The sequence below is a fragment of the Lactuca sativa genome, chromosome 5, assembly GCF_002870075.4.
Source record: "Lactuca sativa cultivar Salinas chromosome 5, Lsat_Salinas_v11, whole genome shotgun sequence".
Classification (NCBI taxonomy): Eukaryota; Viridiplantae; Streptophyta; class Magnoliopsida; order Asterales; family Asteraceae; genus Lactuca; species Lactuca sativa.
The window spans coordinates 47,080,797-47,098,944 of NC_056627.2; the positions used below are offsets into that span (position 1 = coordinate 47,080,797).

Genomic DNA, 18,148 nt, shown 5'->3' on the forward strand with positions numbered 1-18,148 from the left:
TAATAAGTTTGTTAGCTTAAAAGAACATAACAAATAGTTGTGTCCCAATTTTATAAAAGCAAACAGTTATTATCAGTTGTCTCCATTTATTATGCCAAATTTTCAATACTCAAAATTTCAAACTTAATGTCAAGGGGACTAAGTAATCGAAGCATGGTTTGAGGCTTGTATTTTTCAACTAGAAATCATTCTATTCCTTTTGGAGTGTTAAATTCCTTGCATTGTTTGATGAAAATTTGGTTCTTAAAGTTGAATTATTTCACCATTATGATGGAGAATGTTACAACTGCTTTTCTTAAACCATGATTTACAATGACTAGAATGAGTAACTAAATTTCAACATGAATTGCAGGATGAGTTACAAAAATCAGACATGCATGCAGATGATTACAAAAACACATCAGCTATACTTAGAACAAGACTCGAAAGACTGTTGAAGGAAAGAGAGTTAAGAAAATCTTCCAGGAGTACTCAAACTGATGATTTTCATGGAAATGATAATAGTAGTAATAATAATAACAATAATAATACGATTGGGAATCGTAAAATATTTTCAACAGGGACCCATCCTGATGAAGAATTACGAATTCACCCTCCAACAAACAGTCAACGTTTATTAGTAGTAGCAAATCGTCTACCTGTTTCTGCCACTAGAAAGGGTGATGCATCATGGCAACTTGAAATGAGTGTTGGGGGTTTAGTCAGTGCACTTTTAGGTGAGGTTTTTTTTTTTTTTACTAATGGTTGATTATCAGGGAAAATTGCAGTAAATAGTAACATATTATTATTTCTTTTCTAAACACCATTAAAATAACCAAATTAAGTGCTATCTAGATAAAGTGTTTTCCTTATGTTTATATTTGAAAAGATTCTAAAGGGGGAAAACTTTGATAAAGGTATAACTGAATTTGAAACAAGATGGATCGGATGGGCTGGAGTAAATGTAACTAATGAAATCGGGAAGAAATCACTCACCAAAGCTTTAGCTGACAAGGTTGACTGTATGTATATTTATTTATAAAGGGTTAAAAAAAAACAACCTTCATAGCATCCTACTCTCATTTCTTTCTATTATAGATTGTGTATATATAAACGGTTAAATGAAGAAAATCGCAACGTTTATAGCATCCTACTTTTGTGAGTAGATTTTTAAAAATCCAATGCCTTAATAAGAAGAAAAAAAAACCAAAAGTACAATGATATAAAAAATACAATGCGTTTTTATAAGAGAAAAACTAAATTAGAATGTTGTAATAGAAAGAAATGGAAGTATGATGCTATAACACGCAAATAAATTAAAGCACGTTGCTATTCTTCCATTTATTCATGTTTAAAGAAGATGTGTTAATATTTTGAAGAAAAAAAAAACAAGGTTGTTACTCTAGCAATTGTTGGTATGCAGAGGTGTGTCCCGGTTTTTCTTGACGAAGATCTTGTTAATCTGTATTACAACGGATATTGTAATAATATCTTATGGCCTCTCTTCCATTACCTTGGTCTCCCACAAGAGGATCATCTTGCTACTACTCGTAGTTTTCAATCTCAATTTGATGCTTACAAGAAAGCTAATCAGTTGTTTGCTGATGTGGTGAGTGAGCATTATATAGAAGGGGGTGTCATTTGGTGTCATGATTACCATTTGATGTTTCTACCTAAATATTTGAAAGAACGTAATAATAAGATGAAAGTTGGTTGGTTTCTACACACACCGTTTCCTTCCTCCGAGATTCAGAGAACACTCCCTTCCCGATCTGAGCTGCTACGAGCCGTTCTTGTAGCCGATCTTGTTGGGTAAAGACTTACATTCTAAAATTTGTTCCGTAAAAATATTAGCCCCTTTCAGCCTCAATCACTACTTTCATCCCTAAGGCTATGTTTGTTACACTATGTCCTAGACAGTCTGGCGGGAAGACGACTCAGAACAGACAGTCTGCCTTTTGGGCAGACTATCTGGCTTGGGCAAAAAGTCTGCCCTGTCCCGTGTCCTGTCCTGGACAGATGGGCAGACTGTCTGTCTGTCCCGTCCTGGAGTCTATCTTGGATGGGACACACGTTTGTTTTGGACGGGACAGACAGTGTATGGACAAATTGTCAGTCCTATGCCTAACGGAGATAGTATTGATGCTAACATGTGCTATATATATGTCAGCTTCCACACTTATGATTATGCAAGGCACTTTGTGAGTGCATGTACTCGAATTCTTGGCCTTGAGGGTACTCCTGATGGAGTGGAGGATCAAGGGAAACTTACTCGTGTTGCTGCGGTAAATTACTTGATCATCTTTCGTTTATATATATATATATATATATATATATATATATATATATATATATATATATATATATATATATATTCAGTTATGTATATTTTGTTATGTTTTATGAGCACAAAACTTAGAATCTTGAAGCAGCTACTGATTCAGATTCATATATTGGGTTTTGAAAGCACAGTTTCCTATTGGGATAGATCCTGGTAGGTTTATACGAGCAATTCAACTTCCTCAAATCAAAGAACATATAAAAGAATTGGAGGAGAGATTTGTTGGTCGAAAGGTAAATCATAATCTACCTGTGTATGCACTACCAAAACAAATCTTTTTCAAGGGATGCAATACAATATGGAATTTTCAAATTTTCAATAATTTGTTACACTACAAAAAAACTAAAAGTTTCTTTTCAGGGTATGCACATGCATATCTTGGCATTTCTCATTGGTTTTTTTTTTATATGAAGGTAACGTTAGGAGTCGATCGCCTTGACATGATTAAGGGAATTCCACAAAAGATTTTGGCATTTGAAAAATTCTTGGAAGAAAATCCGGATTGGCATGACAAAGTGGTGTTGCTTCAGATTGCAGTGCCAACAAGAACAGATGTTCCCGAGTGTATGCTTTCAATCATTTTAAGGGTTAAATGCAAGAAATAACAACATACTTTTGTTTATTTGTTTATTTATTATTTATAAGATCTTACTTTTATTTTATCCTATTACAACATTGTAATTTGAAATAGCTACCCAGTTAAAATGCTAAAATTGGGTAGGATTTTTAAAGTACAATGCCTTAATAATAAAAAGATTGAAATTATATTATTCTACTGGAAAGAAATGAAAGTAGGATGCTATGATACACAAATAAATAAAAGTATGTTGCTATTTCTTTTTTCCTTTATGATTAATGGATCAATTATCGAAGCATGAAACTCGTGTCATTTCTATTTTTGTTCTTTGTGGATTAACAGATCAAAAGCTCACATGTCAAGTTCATGAAATTGTTGGAAGAATTAATGGAAGATTTGGGAGCCTTACAACTGTCCCTATTCATCATTTGGTTTGTCTTTTCTTTTAATTGAAAAACATCTTGTTGAATCTTGAGTTAAAACACAAGATATTGATTCAATGTATAATGGTTGATTATTATATTATCAAGAAATATCTTAAAACTTGAATAATTTGTATTCGATCCCCCCCTCCCCCCTACAAATACTGTTATACCTTTGGGAGCAATACTAATAAGAGTACACTCATGCAAATGGGAGAAAAAGGTTAATTAAACTACAAAATACAAGATGATGATTGTGTGAAAGATTCTTCTCTTCTTGTAGATGCATCAATAGAATAATATCCCATGATTTTTTAGCCTTGAAATCTGTGATTCCTTTTCTTTATACAGGATCGCTCTCTTGACTTTCATGGATTATGTGCATTATACGCCATTACGGGTATGCTTTAACCCCTACCAAATCATGTGTTATGCTGTTTGAATGCAAGAAATAACGTACTTTTATTTATTTGTCTATTATAACATCTCACTTTCATTTCTTTCTATTACAACATTGTATTTCCTTTTTTTTTTCTTATTAACATATTCTACTTTGAAAAGATACCCAATTATAGCTTTATACTTTCAATTTTTTTGAAATGGAAGTAGGATACTATAGCACATAAATAATTGAAAGTAGTTTGCTCTTTCTTGCATTTTAACCCTATGTTATGCACTTGTACTTTACTCATAGATGCTAAACTATGCTTCTTTCTCCCTTTAAAAGTCTCAATTAACAAGTCCTTTTTTGCTACCTAACACAATCATATTTTCTCGAATTGGTGGATAAAGTGATATACAATTTTTTTTTACATAGATGTGGCTCTTATTACATCATTAAGGGATGGAATGAATCTTGTGAGTTATGAATTTGTAGCTTGTCAAGCTTCAAAGAAAGGCGTTCTAATCTTAAGTGAGGTATTTATTCCTAATTGTTATTCAATCACTACAAAAAGATAGTCAAGTGGGTAAATTGAAAAAAAAAATTGGTAAAAGTACATTGTTAGTTTTCTTTTCTCTATTTTTCCAAAAAAAAAAAAAGTAAGTGCATAGTTATTAAACATTACAATTTTCATGGAAGGGATGAAGTAGTAATTTGTATGTTTCATACACATAGTTTGCAGGAGCAGCACAATCTCTAGGTGCAGGGGCAATTTTGGTAAATCCATGGAACATTACAGAAGTAGCTTCTTCAATTGGTTATGCTCTAAATATGCCTGCTGAGGAAAGGGAAAAAAGACACCACCATAACTTTGTCCATGTCACTAGTCATACATCCCAAGAATGGGCTGAAACATTTGTTAGGTATGCATCTTATTTGTTTACCAAATATTATCAATTCACTTTATTTTTTTATCAATTAAATAAATGTAAATGTAAGCATGTGGTTTATTTATTGTCTTGATGTGTAGTGAATTGAATGATACAATTGTGGAAGCTCAATTGAGGATTAGACAAATTCCACCTCTACTTGAAACAAATGAAGCAGTTGACCGATATTTGGATTCGAACAACCGTTTACTCATTTTGGTATTCTCTCCCTTTAAATTAAATACAAAAAAAAAACAAAATGTTGTTCTAAAATTAGTTTGTATACTTTCAACTTCATAGGGGTTTAATTCAACACTGACTGAACCTATGGATACGGGTAGACAATTCGATCAATTCAAAGAAATGGAACCCAGACTACACCCTGAAGCAAAAGAAGCTTTAAAGAGACTTTGTGATGATCCAAAGACTACAGTAGTCATCTTAAGTGGAAGCCATCATTCTGTCCTTGATAAGGTATTAAATGTAGACCTGGCAATTTCAGACACGAAGACACGAATCTGTGAGAGACACGACACGACACGAATACATCTTAAAAATTGAGATAAAGCTTATTTCTCATTGTGTAATCATATCGTGTCAAATTTGTGGCTGACACGTTTTCATGACACGAATACACGAATTGTCAGGTCTAATTAAATGTAAGAAATAGGCATCTCATATCATTAGCAAATAAAATGTTGGTGTTTTATTTGATGAATATGCAGAACTTTGGAGAATTAAACATATGGTTAGCTGCTGAACATGGAGTATTTTTAAGAACACCCAATAAAAAATGGACAAGAAACATGCCTCAAGTACACATGGATTGGGTTGATAGTGTCAAGGTCAGTCCATTCAGCCAACATTTCCCCTTTTCGATATCATCATGAGCATGTGCCACAAACCCTAAACACTTTTGTCTAAAATTTAAACTGTTTATAAATATTTAGTGTGTGTTGAATATGATTATACAATTACAATAATAATCGATTGAAATCATATCCTTGGGAGACTTTATGATATGTTGATTTCAGCACGTGTTTGAGTATTTCACCGAGAGAACTCCTCGATCTCAGTTTGAGCTTCGTGAGACATCATTGGTTTGGAATTATAAGTATGCAGGTTAGGTTATTATCGTCGTCAATTTATATTTCCTTTTATATATATATTATATATGTTTTTAGATTAATTCGATTTTCACTTTAATTATGGGCTACAGATATCGAGTTTGGAAGGCTTCAAGCTAAAGACATGTTGCAGCACCTTTGTACAGGACCCATATCAAATGCATCCGTAGAAGTTGTTCAGGGTGGCAGGTCCGTTGAGGTTCGCACCACTGGAGTCACCAAGGTTTCCCCTTCTACTTCTTTATATATATATATATATATATATATATATATATATATATATATATATATATATATATATATATATATATATATATATATATCCCATGGGCATGTCCCATCCCATGTGACATGCCATACTGTATTTGATGTGCATTGGACTGGGACCGATGTCAAAAGGACTTGCTCGGGATCTCTCGACTCTGCAAAAAGACATAAATGCTCTCCTCATCCTCATCATTGAAAATAGCCCTAGAAAACTTTTCTAGTCTCGTCCCATGTAACAAAATGCATTTTGTTACACTTGATAGGAAATGACAGACTGAACAAGCTTTTTAGGGCTATGTTTGATGGTGAGGATGAGAAGGGTATACACGTCTTTTTCACATACAACAGATCAAGAGGGATTCCTTCCTGCTTTTTTGCGTGAGACAAAAATTTGCAACTTTATCATGTGATCCGTTTTTCTCCAATCCTTTTTAGGGTGCAGGAATTAAACGTATTTTAGGACAAGTGATACATTATAAAGACACAAGGGAACCAATCGACTATGTTCTATGTGTGGGACATTTCCTCCCCAAGGTATATATATATATATATATATATATATATATATATATATATATATATATATATATATATATATATATATATATATACCTTTCCATCTAACCAAAATACTATCATATACATACAACTCACTATCTCTATAATCTATTTAAATCCTTATTGTATTAGGATGAAGATCTTTACACATTTTTTGAGCCAGAGCCACCTACTCCGGTGAGGTCAAGTTTATCGACCCCGGTCAACGGATCATCTTCGGATCGAAACGGGTCCACAGGACATAAAAAATCTCATCCGTTTCCACCTTCCAACAGCAAACATATTAGCAATGGGGACAAAAAAGATGCCACACCATCAATTCTTGATCTCAATAGTAATAATTACTTCTCTTGTTCAGTCAAAAGAAAGCGATCCAGTGCTAGGTATCTCTTAAGTTCATCAGCCGATGTTGTCTCGCTGTTAAAACAAATGGCAGATGTTTTATAGTCGTAATAATAGTGAATACACACACACACACACAAAATGTTAACAGTGATAAATACATTGCTAGCATGGATAAAAGGTATTTCTTGCAATAGTAACTCATGTTACAAATCTCAAAAGCTAGAAAAATGTTCTAAAATGCACTTCTGTGGGGCCCCTTGAGTCGGTGGATTGCACATTTTTGTTTTGAAAGTTGTCGGCTTGCCAATTTTTTCTACACTTGTTGATAGCAAATTTTTGTGTAGCTTTTAAGATGTGGAAAGCAGTCACCTCCTTGTATGAAAAATTCACTGAGCTATTTACATATTATTTTGAGTGCAATAATATTGGAATTTGTTTATATGGTTTATAGATCGTGTGGGGAAATAAGAAACATTATATTATGTATTAATGTATGAGAAATTGAGAATAGTATTTTGTTGATTGTGTACTACATTAATTTGGTAAAAGTTTAAAAACGATTTTTTTTCTTAAAAAAAAATCAGAGAAGACATTTTTGTTACAAGGTACAAACTATTATTGTAAACATGGATAACATACAATACAATGGATCCAAGGGTTATTTCCAATTATATACAAGTGGGATGAGTTATAACGAGGACATTTTTGTCTTTTCCACATATGAAAGATCTAACAACAAGACCATGTCCCACCTTTTCTGAGTAGGACAAAAAAATATAACTTTTGTCCAACTGACATTAGTCAAAGTCCCATGTCACATGTCAGACAAACACAGTACAACCTGTTATGTCTGTATTGGTGCTACACAATGAGTTGTTATAGATTCTATTCATCTGATGTGTATCTTCTAACCCTAACTCGTTCACCTTTAAAATGAATGTATTTCCATTGACTTAAGTATTTTTTAAGGACTAATTGTTGTTTTTCCTTTTCACCCACTATTTGAAAAGCACGCGCAACTTTCCTTGTGGTGTCCTCATCTGGTTTCACTCCAAGTTCCTCCATGTCTGCAAACACCTGATTCATTATTTACAAGAGATTAAACTTTACTACAACTTACACAATAATTTAAGTTGTATGTATGTTGGAAAGCAACAGGAATTGTTTACCTCTATAATATTTTGGGGCATGTTATGATGAGCATAAATGGATATGATTCTTGAAAACAACCTTTTTGAGATTGATCTTTCATGTGTATGCAAAATCATGTTCCAAAATGACTCTGCTTCATCTACCCTTTGCTCCATATCAAATGCGTGTAGGAGGGTGTCAAATGTTCCCATTGTCATTCCTTGACCTTTCCCAAACATCCATTTCGCCACCTGTACAATGCCATGTGTTTGGAAGCTTTTTAAAATATATATATATATATATATATATATATATATATATATATATATATATATATATATATATATATATATATATATATATATATATATATATATATATATATATATATATGTTGAGAACATACTTGAATGACTCGTTTCCATTGTTTGCGTTGTTTAAGGATATTAAGAGCTTTGGCAACTGCAATCACTGGGAATTCTGACTCCCAAGCTGTCCATTTATCAAGTTCTCCATAAACAGCTTCTTTCTCATTTGGCAAACCACAAACCTGTAAGTAAATTCACAAATTTAATAACTTTAATAACAATAAAAAAAAAATAATAATAATAATAATAATAAGCACTTACAATCCGAACAAGATTCAATGCCTTTTGGCCAGATGCAGCAGAATCTCTCTTATTCCATAAGTGGTGTTCTGTCTTACTTGGCTTTTTGGCAACTTTTCTGCAATATTTGTTAATAAAACTTTAACCTCAACAATCAAAATCCTTAAAACAACAAACTAAGTCACAACATGTCTCAATAGATTATTTAATATACAAAGAAAAATGCATGATGACAAATGGCAGGAATAAAAGATAATTTCAAAATTGTTGTATAGATCTTGATGACAGAAAAACTTGGTGAATAGTTAAAAGGGGGAAAATAGTTCATTAAGATTTCGAAAAGGGTGGTTTAGTAAATAATCATAAATCAAAATAAAGAAAACAAAGAAGTAGCTTGCTTACCTGTCCACATCATTTAACTTGATGAGCTGTCGAGAACTTTGATTCTTGGAACACTTGACAACATGCCAAATTTCCTGTGTAAAGTCTCAAAATCATGAATTTAAGAGAGGAAACAAAGGCAACTAACATTCGAATGTATTTTAATAGTGATTAAAATGAGAAAACAAGCAGAATGTTATAACAAACAATTGAAAAAACAAGAAAATTGATTTGTATTTATAAAGGACTCAGTTTGGCATCAAAGAGAAAAAAACAAGAAAATTGAAAACAAATAAAGGGTTGAATGGTAGGAATGTATGTTTACCTTTTGTCTAATGGAAGGGGTTTTAATAAAGGAGGAATCTTGGATTCCAAACACACCTATCTAACAACAAGAATAAGAAACAAATACAAAATGAATATAAGATTTAAAGTAGAAGGAAGCTTAGAAAAGACCATTCTTTTGACCTGATGAAATTGGAAATGACATTTGAGTTGTCAGCATGCTTTGTGCTTTCAACATCTTTGATCTATAAACTTCTGTTGGTGGATCTGAATATGAAGCTTTTGCAATGAATTGTTAAACTTTCTAAAAATCAACACCACCTTATAAACATATATCATCAAATAATAGTACATAATCATATTGCACTTTTGCCAAAATCAAATTCATACTGATTTTTAGCATATAAAAATAATTAGCAGCTAGATTAACCTTAATGAATCGTAAAAGAAAACGGTACCCACTACTTAATTAGCAAGTGTTTTTTTTTTTTGTAATTTGCAAAATTCATACATCTGACATAGTCTGAATTTAACTTATATGTACACAAATAAACTCAAATATAAAAATCTTTAACTTAAGGCTGCTGATTTGACTAATCCAAGTTTTGTAAAAACGTAACGATTTCTCAAGAGTTGAAATTAACAAAAAATTTGGGGAGTTTGAAGTTAGGTTACAATATACCTTTTTCTTGGTTATGTACAAAAAGAGAAATGAATGGAATGAAAATACTTAACAATTACAAAAATACCCATACAACACAAAATTCATAGAATTCAATATATTCAACATAATCTAGTCAAAACTTATAGTTTTTATCATAATAATGAGATACTAATTGAACTAAAAAACATATCAAAGTCTTTTGACTTTTATTTTGTTATGTGACTAATTGAACTCAATCTTTAATCAAATTATATAGTTTAGCCACATTAACTTTCCCCAACTACAATCTTTAATCAAATTCTCTACCTGTAATTGCCACATAACAAAATAAAAGTCAAAAGACTTTGATATGTTTTTTAGTTCAATTAGTATCTCATTATTATGATAAAAACTATAAGTTTTGACTAGATAATGTTGAATATATTGAATTCTATGAATTTTGTGTTGTATGGGTATTTTTGTAATTGTTAAGTATTTTCATTCCATTGCATTTCTCTTTTTGTACATAACCAAGAAAAAGGTATATTGTAACCTAACTTCAAACTCCCCAAATTTTTTGTTACTTTCAACTCTTGAGAAATCGTTACGTTTTTACAAAACTTGGATTAGTCAAATCAGCAGCCTTAAGTTAAAGATTTTTATATTTGAGTTTATTTGTGTACATATAAGTTAAATTCAGACTATGTCAGATGTATGAATTTTGGTTGTTTGGCAGGATCTGAATTTTTAAGAGCTGAATTTTTAAGTAGTCTGAATTTCTAAGAGGGTCTGAATTTTTAAGATCTGAATTTTCAAATGTTGTTTGGTTGGAACCTCTGAATTACAGTGCTGAATTATAAAAATGACTATTTTACCCTTCTATTTTATTTTTCGCTTAATTTAATAATTTTTTTTATAAAATAACCAAATACCAAATCAACTTTTTTTATAAACACTATATAAAATCCAAATTAAACATAACTGAAAATTAATATTAATCCAAATCAAACATAACACTGTCAACAATAAATTTCAACATATTTCAGCAAATGAAAAAAAATCAGCAACTTATATTAGCAATTAGGAACACATTTTCTATAAAAAAAATCTATCTGAAGAATCAGTTGAACTTGTATAAAAATTTTATGAAGAACCAATCCTCTCATGTATATTCTTCATTACTAACCATGAGCTACACCACAAATCAATGGAAACATGACGAAGGAAGAACCAATCAAGTATGAATCAAAATAATTATACCTAATTACATCTACTGTTTATTAATTTCCTATACGAAAAACAAAATTAATACCTATGAAAAGAAAAAAAAAACTGTAGAAAAACATAAAACTGGGAGTGAATTTCAAAACTCGATTTTTAGACATAAATTTCTGCCTAGATTCTTAAAAATCTCGATTTCAAACAATTTTCAGGTTTCAATTTCGATTTTAATAACTCGATTATGAGAAAATCGATTTCAAATTGGAGAATGAAAAACACACCCACAGAGAAAGACTGGAGGAAGGCGGTGACCGGTGGTGGTTGTTGGAGAAATCGATTTCATAAACTCAATTTAAGAAAATCGATTTCAGAAAATTTGGGAGTGATAGAATTTCAGGGTGCGTTTAGTTGCGGAAAAATGAGCCGTTTTCCGGAAAAATTTTCCAAGAAAAATGAGAATTTTGAAAACACGTTTAGTTCGTCTATTTTTCTAAATTTTTCATGGAAAATGAAAATTTTCCGTTTTCTAAAATTACAAATAGGTTGGAAATTTTTGGAAAACTGATAATCATTGTTTTCTATATTTTTCTAATTAAAAATTTTTCTAAAATATAAACACACACCCACTCCCACCCCATTCACCTCTACCTACCCCCACCTTAACACCCTTCACCCACCCACACATACATACCCACCCCCACACACACCCACCCACCCGCACACACACACCAACCCACAAACACACACATACATACCCACCCACACACTCACCCACCCGCACACACCAACCCACAAACACACACACACACATACATACCCACCGACACACACACACCCACCCGCGCGCACACACACACACACTAACCCACAAACACACACACATACATACCCACCCACCCACACACCCACCCGCGCACACACACACACCAACCCACAAACACACACACACACGTACATACCCACCCACATACTCACCCACCCGCACACACCAACCCACAAACACACACACACACATACATACCCACCCACGCGCACACACACACACACACACCAACCCACAAACACACACACACATGCATACCCACCCATCCACACACACACACACACATATACATACCCACACACACACACCCGCACACACACATACATACCCACCCACACACACACACCCACCCGCACACACACACACCAACCCACAAACACACACACATATATATATACCCACCCACCTACACACATACCCGCACACACACACATACATACCCACCCACACACACACACCCGCACACACACACCAACCCACCTACACACACACACACCCTCCCGTACACACACACATACATACCCACCAACGCAGCCACACACACACACAAACACATTCACACACCCCCACAAACACACACCCACACACACACAAACCCACACCTACCCCCACCCCCACCCCCACCCTCACAGACACACACCCATACACACACAAACCCACACATACCCCCACAAACACACACATACACACATAAAAACACACACTCGCACCCCCAACCACCCAACACCACCACCACAATCACCGACCTACCACCACCACTACTAACCCGTCACTAGCACCACCACCACCGCTGCCGCCACCATCACCACCACTACTGACACAATTGCCGCCGCCACCACCATCGCCTGTCATCACCACCACCGTCGTCGACCCGCTACCGTCACCGCCCCCACCCACACCCTACCAACGCTACCGTTTTCTAAAAATAAAAACCGATGGAAAAATACACATCTAAACATGTTTTCTAATTTTCTAAAATTGAAAATGAAAAACGAATAAGTTTAACTAAACGCGTTTTCTAAATTTTTCAATGAAAAATAAAAACGAAAAATGAAAATCGAAAAGGGAAAACAAAAAACGGAAAATGAAAATTGTTTTTCCGTAACTAAACGCAACCTTAGTGTTTCAAAAGTTATAAAATCCTGACTTTTAGGGCTTTTTAATATGAAAAGATGACTTTTAATACAAACACATTTTAAAAATGACTATATTTTGAAAAAAGTCCCTAACCAAAAAATCATTTTACAAAAAGAATTTTTAACATCAAAAATAATCCCAAACACCCCTAAGATGGACTTTATTCCTATTTCCATTGGTCACAAACTACTACTTCTTGAATTCTTGTCGCCTTGTTCAATGCGTATCAACTATTTATTTCAAAAACTAATATTAAATTCTTGCTCAATTTATGTAACAAAACACTCTAGTTTCCGTAGTATTTAACTACACTAAATGACATGGCATTTTGTTAAGGATGTACATAGGATTTTTTTTAAAGCCATATAGGATAAGATAATGATAGCATCTATATACTATGTTGTAATTTTGTAAGGAGTGGTAGCAAGTAGCAACTAAATATTACTGTTATTTTATTTTGGAATAAAATAAAAAGAAAAAGAACCCATTTCTCTTCTCTTTCATGCCTTCAAGTAGACTTTTCGTATGCCTATGGTAAATGAAAATCCATGTACCAAGCTTCAAATTTACACTACATTTTCCCATGACTCATAATATATTCGAAGTCAACTCTTTTAAAGAAACTATTTTGTTAATACTAAAAATCTAATACATGCAACCCTAACATTCGTTAATGTGCACAAACTAATTCTTTACATTGAGTTAACCACACTATAACCCGGAGGCTTATGAACACCTACTCCAACCATAACATTCCTCAAAAAGGCAGCATGACCCCAATTCTCAACATCAGCATAAAGACTCGATAAAACTATATATTGACCACATTGTTGAGGGTCTACCTCAAGAAGCCTTTTAGCCACCTCATTTCCTAAATCAATATCCCCATGAAGTTTACAAGCTCCCAAAAGAGCACCTAAAACAGAGGCATCAGCCTCAAATGGCATCCTACTTATGAAATCTTTTGCTTCTGCTAAAAACCCTGATCTACCCAATAAATCAACCACACATCCATAATGTTCCATTTTTGGAACAACACCAAATTGAGGCAACATTGAGTAGAATAATTCTAAACCTAAATTTATAAGGTTGCAATTTGAAGAAGCAGCAAGAATCCCAACAAAAGTAACTTCATTTGGATGATACCCTTCAATCTTCATCTTATCAAACATTTCTAAAACCTTTTTGTCTTTTCCATGTGAAGATAGAGCACAAATCATTGCATTCCATGTGCATGTTTCCTTTTTCAACATACTTTCAAACACTTTTGTGGCGTAATCTAAATGACCCGTTTTCCCATATAAATATATCAGTGATGTCCCGATAAAGGGAGTTATTTGATTCTCGTTCTTGATAATATACCCATGTATCTGCTTCCCAAATGTAACAGAATGAGCACAAGCAGAAAGTACACTAACGAATGTAGCTTCATTAGCTTTCACAGAACAATCTCTTAAACACCTTTGAAAAAACCGAATTGCAGTGTCGTAACACCCTCTCTTGCTGTACCCGTTGATGATGGTAGTCCATGAATAAACATCCCTCACAGGCATTGATTCGAAGAAGGAAACAGCAGAACCCATATCCCCATTCTTGCAAAACCCATCAAGCATAGCGTTACAGGAAACAAGGCATGGTTCAGGCATTTCATCGAACACCTTTTGTGCATAGGAAAGACAGTTGCTTTTAGCATACAAATGAATGAATGATGTTTGTACAAAGGGATCTGATAATACTCCGCGCTTGAGGGCTTGAGTGTAAAGGGGTTTAGCGATGAGGGAAGGGGTTGTATAAGCAGCAACGGTGGCTTTGGTTAGTGAAGGGAAAGTATGGGGGTTTGGTGGGATGTTATGGGAAAGCATGTGGGTGAAAAGGAGTAAGGTAGTGTGAGGGAGATGGATATTGAGGTAAGCTCTGATGAGAGTGTTGTAGAGTAAGGTGGGTATCCATTTGAAGGTAGATGAGTTGGGGTTAGGGTTAGGGTTAGGGAGGAGATTACCGCTGATGATGAGGAGGGAATGGATTTGCTTGATTTGGATGGAGTTTTTGATGAAACGTTGAAGGAGTTGCAGTAGAGATTCCGGCGAGAGAAACATCCCGGAGCCAATTCATTGGATGGTCAGCTGAAGTAACGAGACAGTATAAGATACGTATTTAATTATTAATTAAAAATTTTAAAATGCAAGCATAGATTCTGAATTTTAATAAGGAAAATAGAAACGACAAAATTTCACCTATTTTTATATTTTTTTTAAAAAGAATATCCAAAAAAAAAATTACATATATAGCTATCAAAATTGTAGATGGGCTTTTTGTCATTTTGCAGTGACGAAATCGTAGATAGCAATGATTTCTTCCGACATGTTAACTTTACATTCTATTAATTCAATAAGCATCATGTTAACTTTACATGCTATTAATTCAAAATTATGTACTCAAAGCTGCATGGTTTCATTCTACAGTTCATCCCTCAACTAATACTAACCATAGAAAATATGTGAGTCGATCTTAAACGTAATATGCATCATAGCTTAAAAAAGTTTGGTTTTTAAATGCATAAAACTAACTAGAACAAGGTATTATCATGACGGATCTAATAAAGAATTTGTCTATAACTACAAGCAAAAGAACAACTAATTTCAATATTTCATCAATGGAAAGCCAAAATCTACAACTACTTTCAAATATTTCATCAAGACATGAAGACAACTTATAAATCTCTACTTCTCAAAGCAAAAGAACAACTACTTTTAGATTTTTAGTAACTTACTTGTTTCATTCTTGGAGTTGGAGTTGGAGCTTCTTGTCCAAAAAAAGACCCAATGGGACCTTAAATTTAAATATTTAAACAACTTAAGCAAAAAGATTTCAACAAAACTCAACATGTAAGCAAGACAATTAGACAAGTGAAATTGTCGTCAATGAGATTGGAACTTTAGGCAACAGATAGACAACAAAACTCAATTACTAATTTCAGAAACCTACCGGTGAACTTTGGAAACTCAAACCTACAACCAATTTCAATATTTCATCAATAATTCAACATCAAGATATGAAGATAACTAATTTCAAGTTTCAACAAGTAATAACTACATGCTAACCTTAATCAAATAAACCTAATTGCTAATTTCAAGTTTTCAAGAAAATGACACATAATTGAAATAACTCTAAGAACTTTGCTTAAATGCTTAATGCTTACTTGTTGCATTCTTGCATGTTCAGAGGGAAGTCGCTGAAGCTGTGGAACTGCCGGCGTGGCAGTGAAGGCTGCCGGAAAAGTCGATGGGAGTGGGTGGAGCAGGGTCGTGAGGGTGAGGCGCTATGTGCCGCTGGACAGTGGCATGTGCCTGTTTCTTTTTCATTCCCTCATCAGCTTATCTGTATCATCCCAAGACTCAAATTGATTAAGAGGGTGTTTAACCTCTTGGGCTTTTTGTTGTTCTTTTTTTTTTATCTTTTTACACTTAACTCTTTTTGTTTGGGTTGTCAAATCTTTCAAATTTAGACTCCTTTGTTGTATTTTTTTATCTTTTTACATTTAGCTCTTTTTGTTTGGGTTGTCAATCTTTCAAATTTAGACTGTTTCTTTGGACATAGAAACTTAAGTGTAGCCCAAGTATTTTTCAATGGTTGTATTTATATGAAAAAAAAATTAACACTATTTAAGAAAATTTGAGGAGTAGGTTGGGCCTATACACAAGTCTCTAATTGCAGTTTTGTAGTTGAACAACTTGATGTTTTTCCATCATCGGTGTTAACGATAATCACTTTACCATGTATATTTTATATTAGGCATGTAAACCGGTCTAGAATCAGACCGAACTGAATACTTGGTTTCGGTTTTGATTTGGTTCTACTAAGAAATGTGTCATCTAAGAAGGTGTTCGAAATCGGAACCGGACCGGAACTGAAAACCAAATAAGCCGTAAATTGAAAACCGAAAACCGGACCAAATACCATTATTTGGGTCCAATTGGTTCTGACTCTGTTTCGGTTTTTCAGTTAAAAAGCTCATCCCTACTCTAGACTATTTACAGTACGAGCTCTAAGACATAACATTATGGGCGCTTAATCAATAGCTCCCTTTCATATGATATAGAGTTTGAGCTCAAATATTTACTAGCATAAATGCTCTATCGAGAGAGGAAAAATGTAACATCCCAAAAATACGATCCAAAAATTCCGTTTAAAATCATTAATAAAAACCATAATTATCAACCATTTCATTCATAAACCAAAATCGTTATATCAAATCAGAGTTTCATCTCAAAACATGTTCTTTTTATCAGAGTAAACATCTCAGGCTAAAACTTCTTGATTGAGGATTGGGTGAGTTGGGAGTTCATAAAACGTTCCAACATTTGGTTCACGTTTTCCTTGGCACCAGATAACGGGTTTAGGGAACCAGGTTAGAGGTCCAGCTAGGACTCAAGTTCGATTGTGTGTTAGGTCGAGTGTGTGTTCGACCCAATATGGAAGGTGTTGCCAGACTACGGGGGTAGCTGTAGCATTCACTAACAGTCAGATGGTATAAAAAGTGTTGTAAGACTACGGGGGTAGCCATAGCATTCACTAACAGTCAGATGGTATGGAAAGTGTTGTAAGACTACGGGGGTAGCCGTAGCATTCACTAACAGTCAGATGGTATGGAAAGTGTTGTAAGACTACGGGGGTAGCCGTGGCATTCACTAACAGCCAGATGGTGTTAGGATGTTGTAAGTCTACGGGTGTAGCCGTAGCATTCATGAGGTCGGCAGATAGTGATAGAGTGTTGTAAGTCTGCGGGTGTAGCCGTAGCATTCACTAGGTTGGTAGATAGCATGAGTACGTTGTTAGGATGCGGAAGGAACAGTAGTACCCACCAGTTCGGGTGTAGTAGTGAGGATATGGAAATCCACGGATTAGAATTCAAATTTACCCAAATGGATTAGATCTGATTGAGCCAACGATACGACCGTTGGAACGCCTCTACGGATATAAGATCAGGGAAAG

General features: G+C 34.1%; 3 protein-coding genes across 5 annotated transcripts; 1 reads left to right on the forward strand and 2 right to left on the reverse strand.

Moving 5' to 3' along the window:
* The first annotated feature begins 352 nt into the window (after positions 1 to 352).
* LOC111885335 (alpha,alpha-trehalose-phosphate synthase [UDP-forming] 1) lies at positions 353 to 7,171 on the forward strand. Of its 2 annotated transcripts, XM_023881584.3 has the most exons (18): positions 374 to 716; positions 897 to 994; positions 1,403 to 1,791; positions 2,150 to 2,264; positions 2,452 to 2,553; positions 2,734 to 2,884; positions 3,240 to 3,328; positions 3,671 to 3,719; positions 4,137 to 4,237; positions 4,437 to 4,624; positions 4,732 to 4,849; positions 4,931 to 5,104; positions 5,356 to 5,475; positions 5,665 to 5,752; positions 5,850 to 5,980; positions 6,460 to 6,558; positions 6,715 to 6,769; positions 6,887 to 7,171. In XM_023881584.3, exons 1-18 carry the CDS (start codon positions 374 to 376, stop codon positions 7,027 to 7,029), a joined length of 2,553 nt encoding a protein of 850 aa, XP_023737352.2. In that variant the 3' UTR covers positions 7,030 to 7,171. The 2 variants fall into 2 exon arrangements, with proteins under 2 accessions (XP_023737353.2, XP_023737352.2); XM_023881585.3 differs by having other exon boundaries at positions 353 to 716; positions 6,715 to 7,171.
* A 402-nt stretch (positions 7,172 to 7,573) lies between these two features.
* LOC111885331 (pentatricopeptide repeat-containing protein At4g18975, chloroplastic) lies at positions 7,574 to 12,871 on the reverse strand. The gene is made up of 7 exons (XM_023881582.3): positions 12,770 to 12,871; positions 9,373 to 9,432; positions 9,069 to 9,142; positions 8,688 to 8,784; positions 8,465 to 8,608; positions 8,097 to 8,309; positions 7,574 to 8,004 (listed from the first exon to the last, which is right to left on the reverse strand). Exons 1-7 carry the CDS (start codon positions 12,869 to 12,871, stop codon positions 7,813 to 7,815), a joined length of 882 nt encoding a protein of 293 aa, XP_023737350.1. The 3' UTR covers positions 7,574 to 7,812.
* Positions 12,872 to 13,584: 713 nt separating this feature from the next.
* Positions 13,585 to 17,795, reverse strand: LOC111885336 (putative pentatricopeptide repeat-containing protein At1g10330). 2 transcript variants are annotated; one of them, XM_023881587.3, is made up of 3 exons: positions 16,356 to 17,795; positions 15,927 to 15,985; positions 13,585 to 15,279 (listed from the first exon to the last, which is right to left on the reverse strand). In XM_023881587.3, the coding sequence occupies exon 3, from the start codon at positions 15,250 to 15,252 to the stop codon at positions 13,849 to 13,851; it is 1,404 nt and encodes a 467-aa protein (XP_023737355.1). In that variant the 5' UTR covers positions 15,253 to 15,279; positions 15,927 to 15,985; positions 16,356 to 17,795; the 3' UTR covers positions 13,585 to 13,848. The 2 variants fall into 2 exon arrangements, with proteins under 2 accessions (XP_023737355.1, XP_023737356.1); XM_023881588.3 differs by lacking the exon at positions 15,927 to 15,985.
* Positions 17,796 to 18,148: the final 353 nt, after the last annotated feature.

What these genes read in the sequence shown, in the direction of transcription:
- LOC111885335 (XM_023881585.3), top strand. Translation starts at nt 374, where the DNA reads ATGCATGCAGATGATTACAAAAACACATCAGCTATACTTAGAACAAGA. An exon ending in ATCATTCTGTCCTTGATAAG is followed by an intron (nt 5,105 to 5,355) that starts GTATTAAATGTA and finishes ATGAATATGCAG; the next exon opens with AACTTTGGAGAATTAAACAT. An exon ending in GCACCACTGGAGTCACCAAG is followed by an intron (nt 5,981 to 6,459) that starts GTTTCCCCTTCT and finishes AATCCTTTTTAG; the next exon opens with GGTGCAGGAATTAAACGTAT.
- LOC111885331 (XM_023881582.3), bottom strand. Translation starts at nt 12,871, where the DNA reads ATGACAGGCGATGGTGGTGGCGGCGGCAATTGTGTCAGTAGTGGTGGT. An exon ending in CCCCTTCCATTAGACAAAAG is followed by an intron (nt 9,143 to 9,372) that starts GTAAACATACAT and finishes GACTTTACACAG; the next exon opens with GAAATTTGGCATGTTGTCAA. An exon ending in AAGTTAAATGATGTGGACAG is followed by an intron (nt 8,785 to 9,068) that starts GTAAGCAAGCTA and finishes CAAATATTGCAG; the next exon opens with AAAAGTTGCCAAAAAGCCAA.
- LOC111885336 (XM_023881588.3), bottom strand. Translation starts at nt 15,252, where the DNA reads ATGTTTCTCTCGCCGGAATCTCTACTGCAACTCCTTCAACGTTTCATC.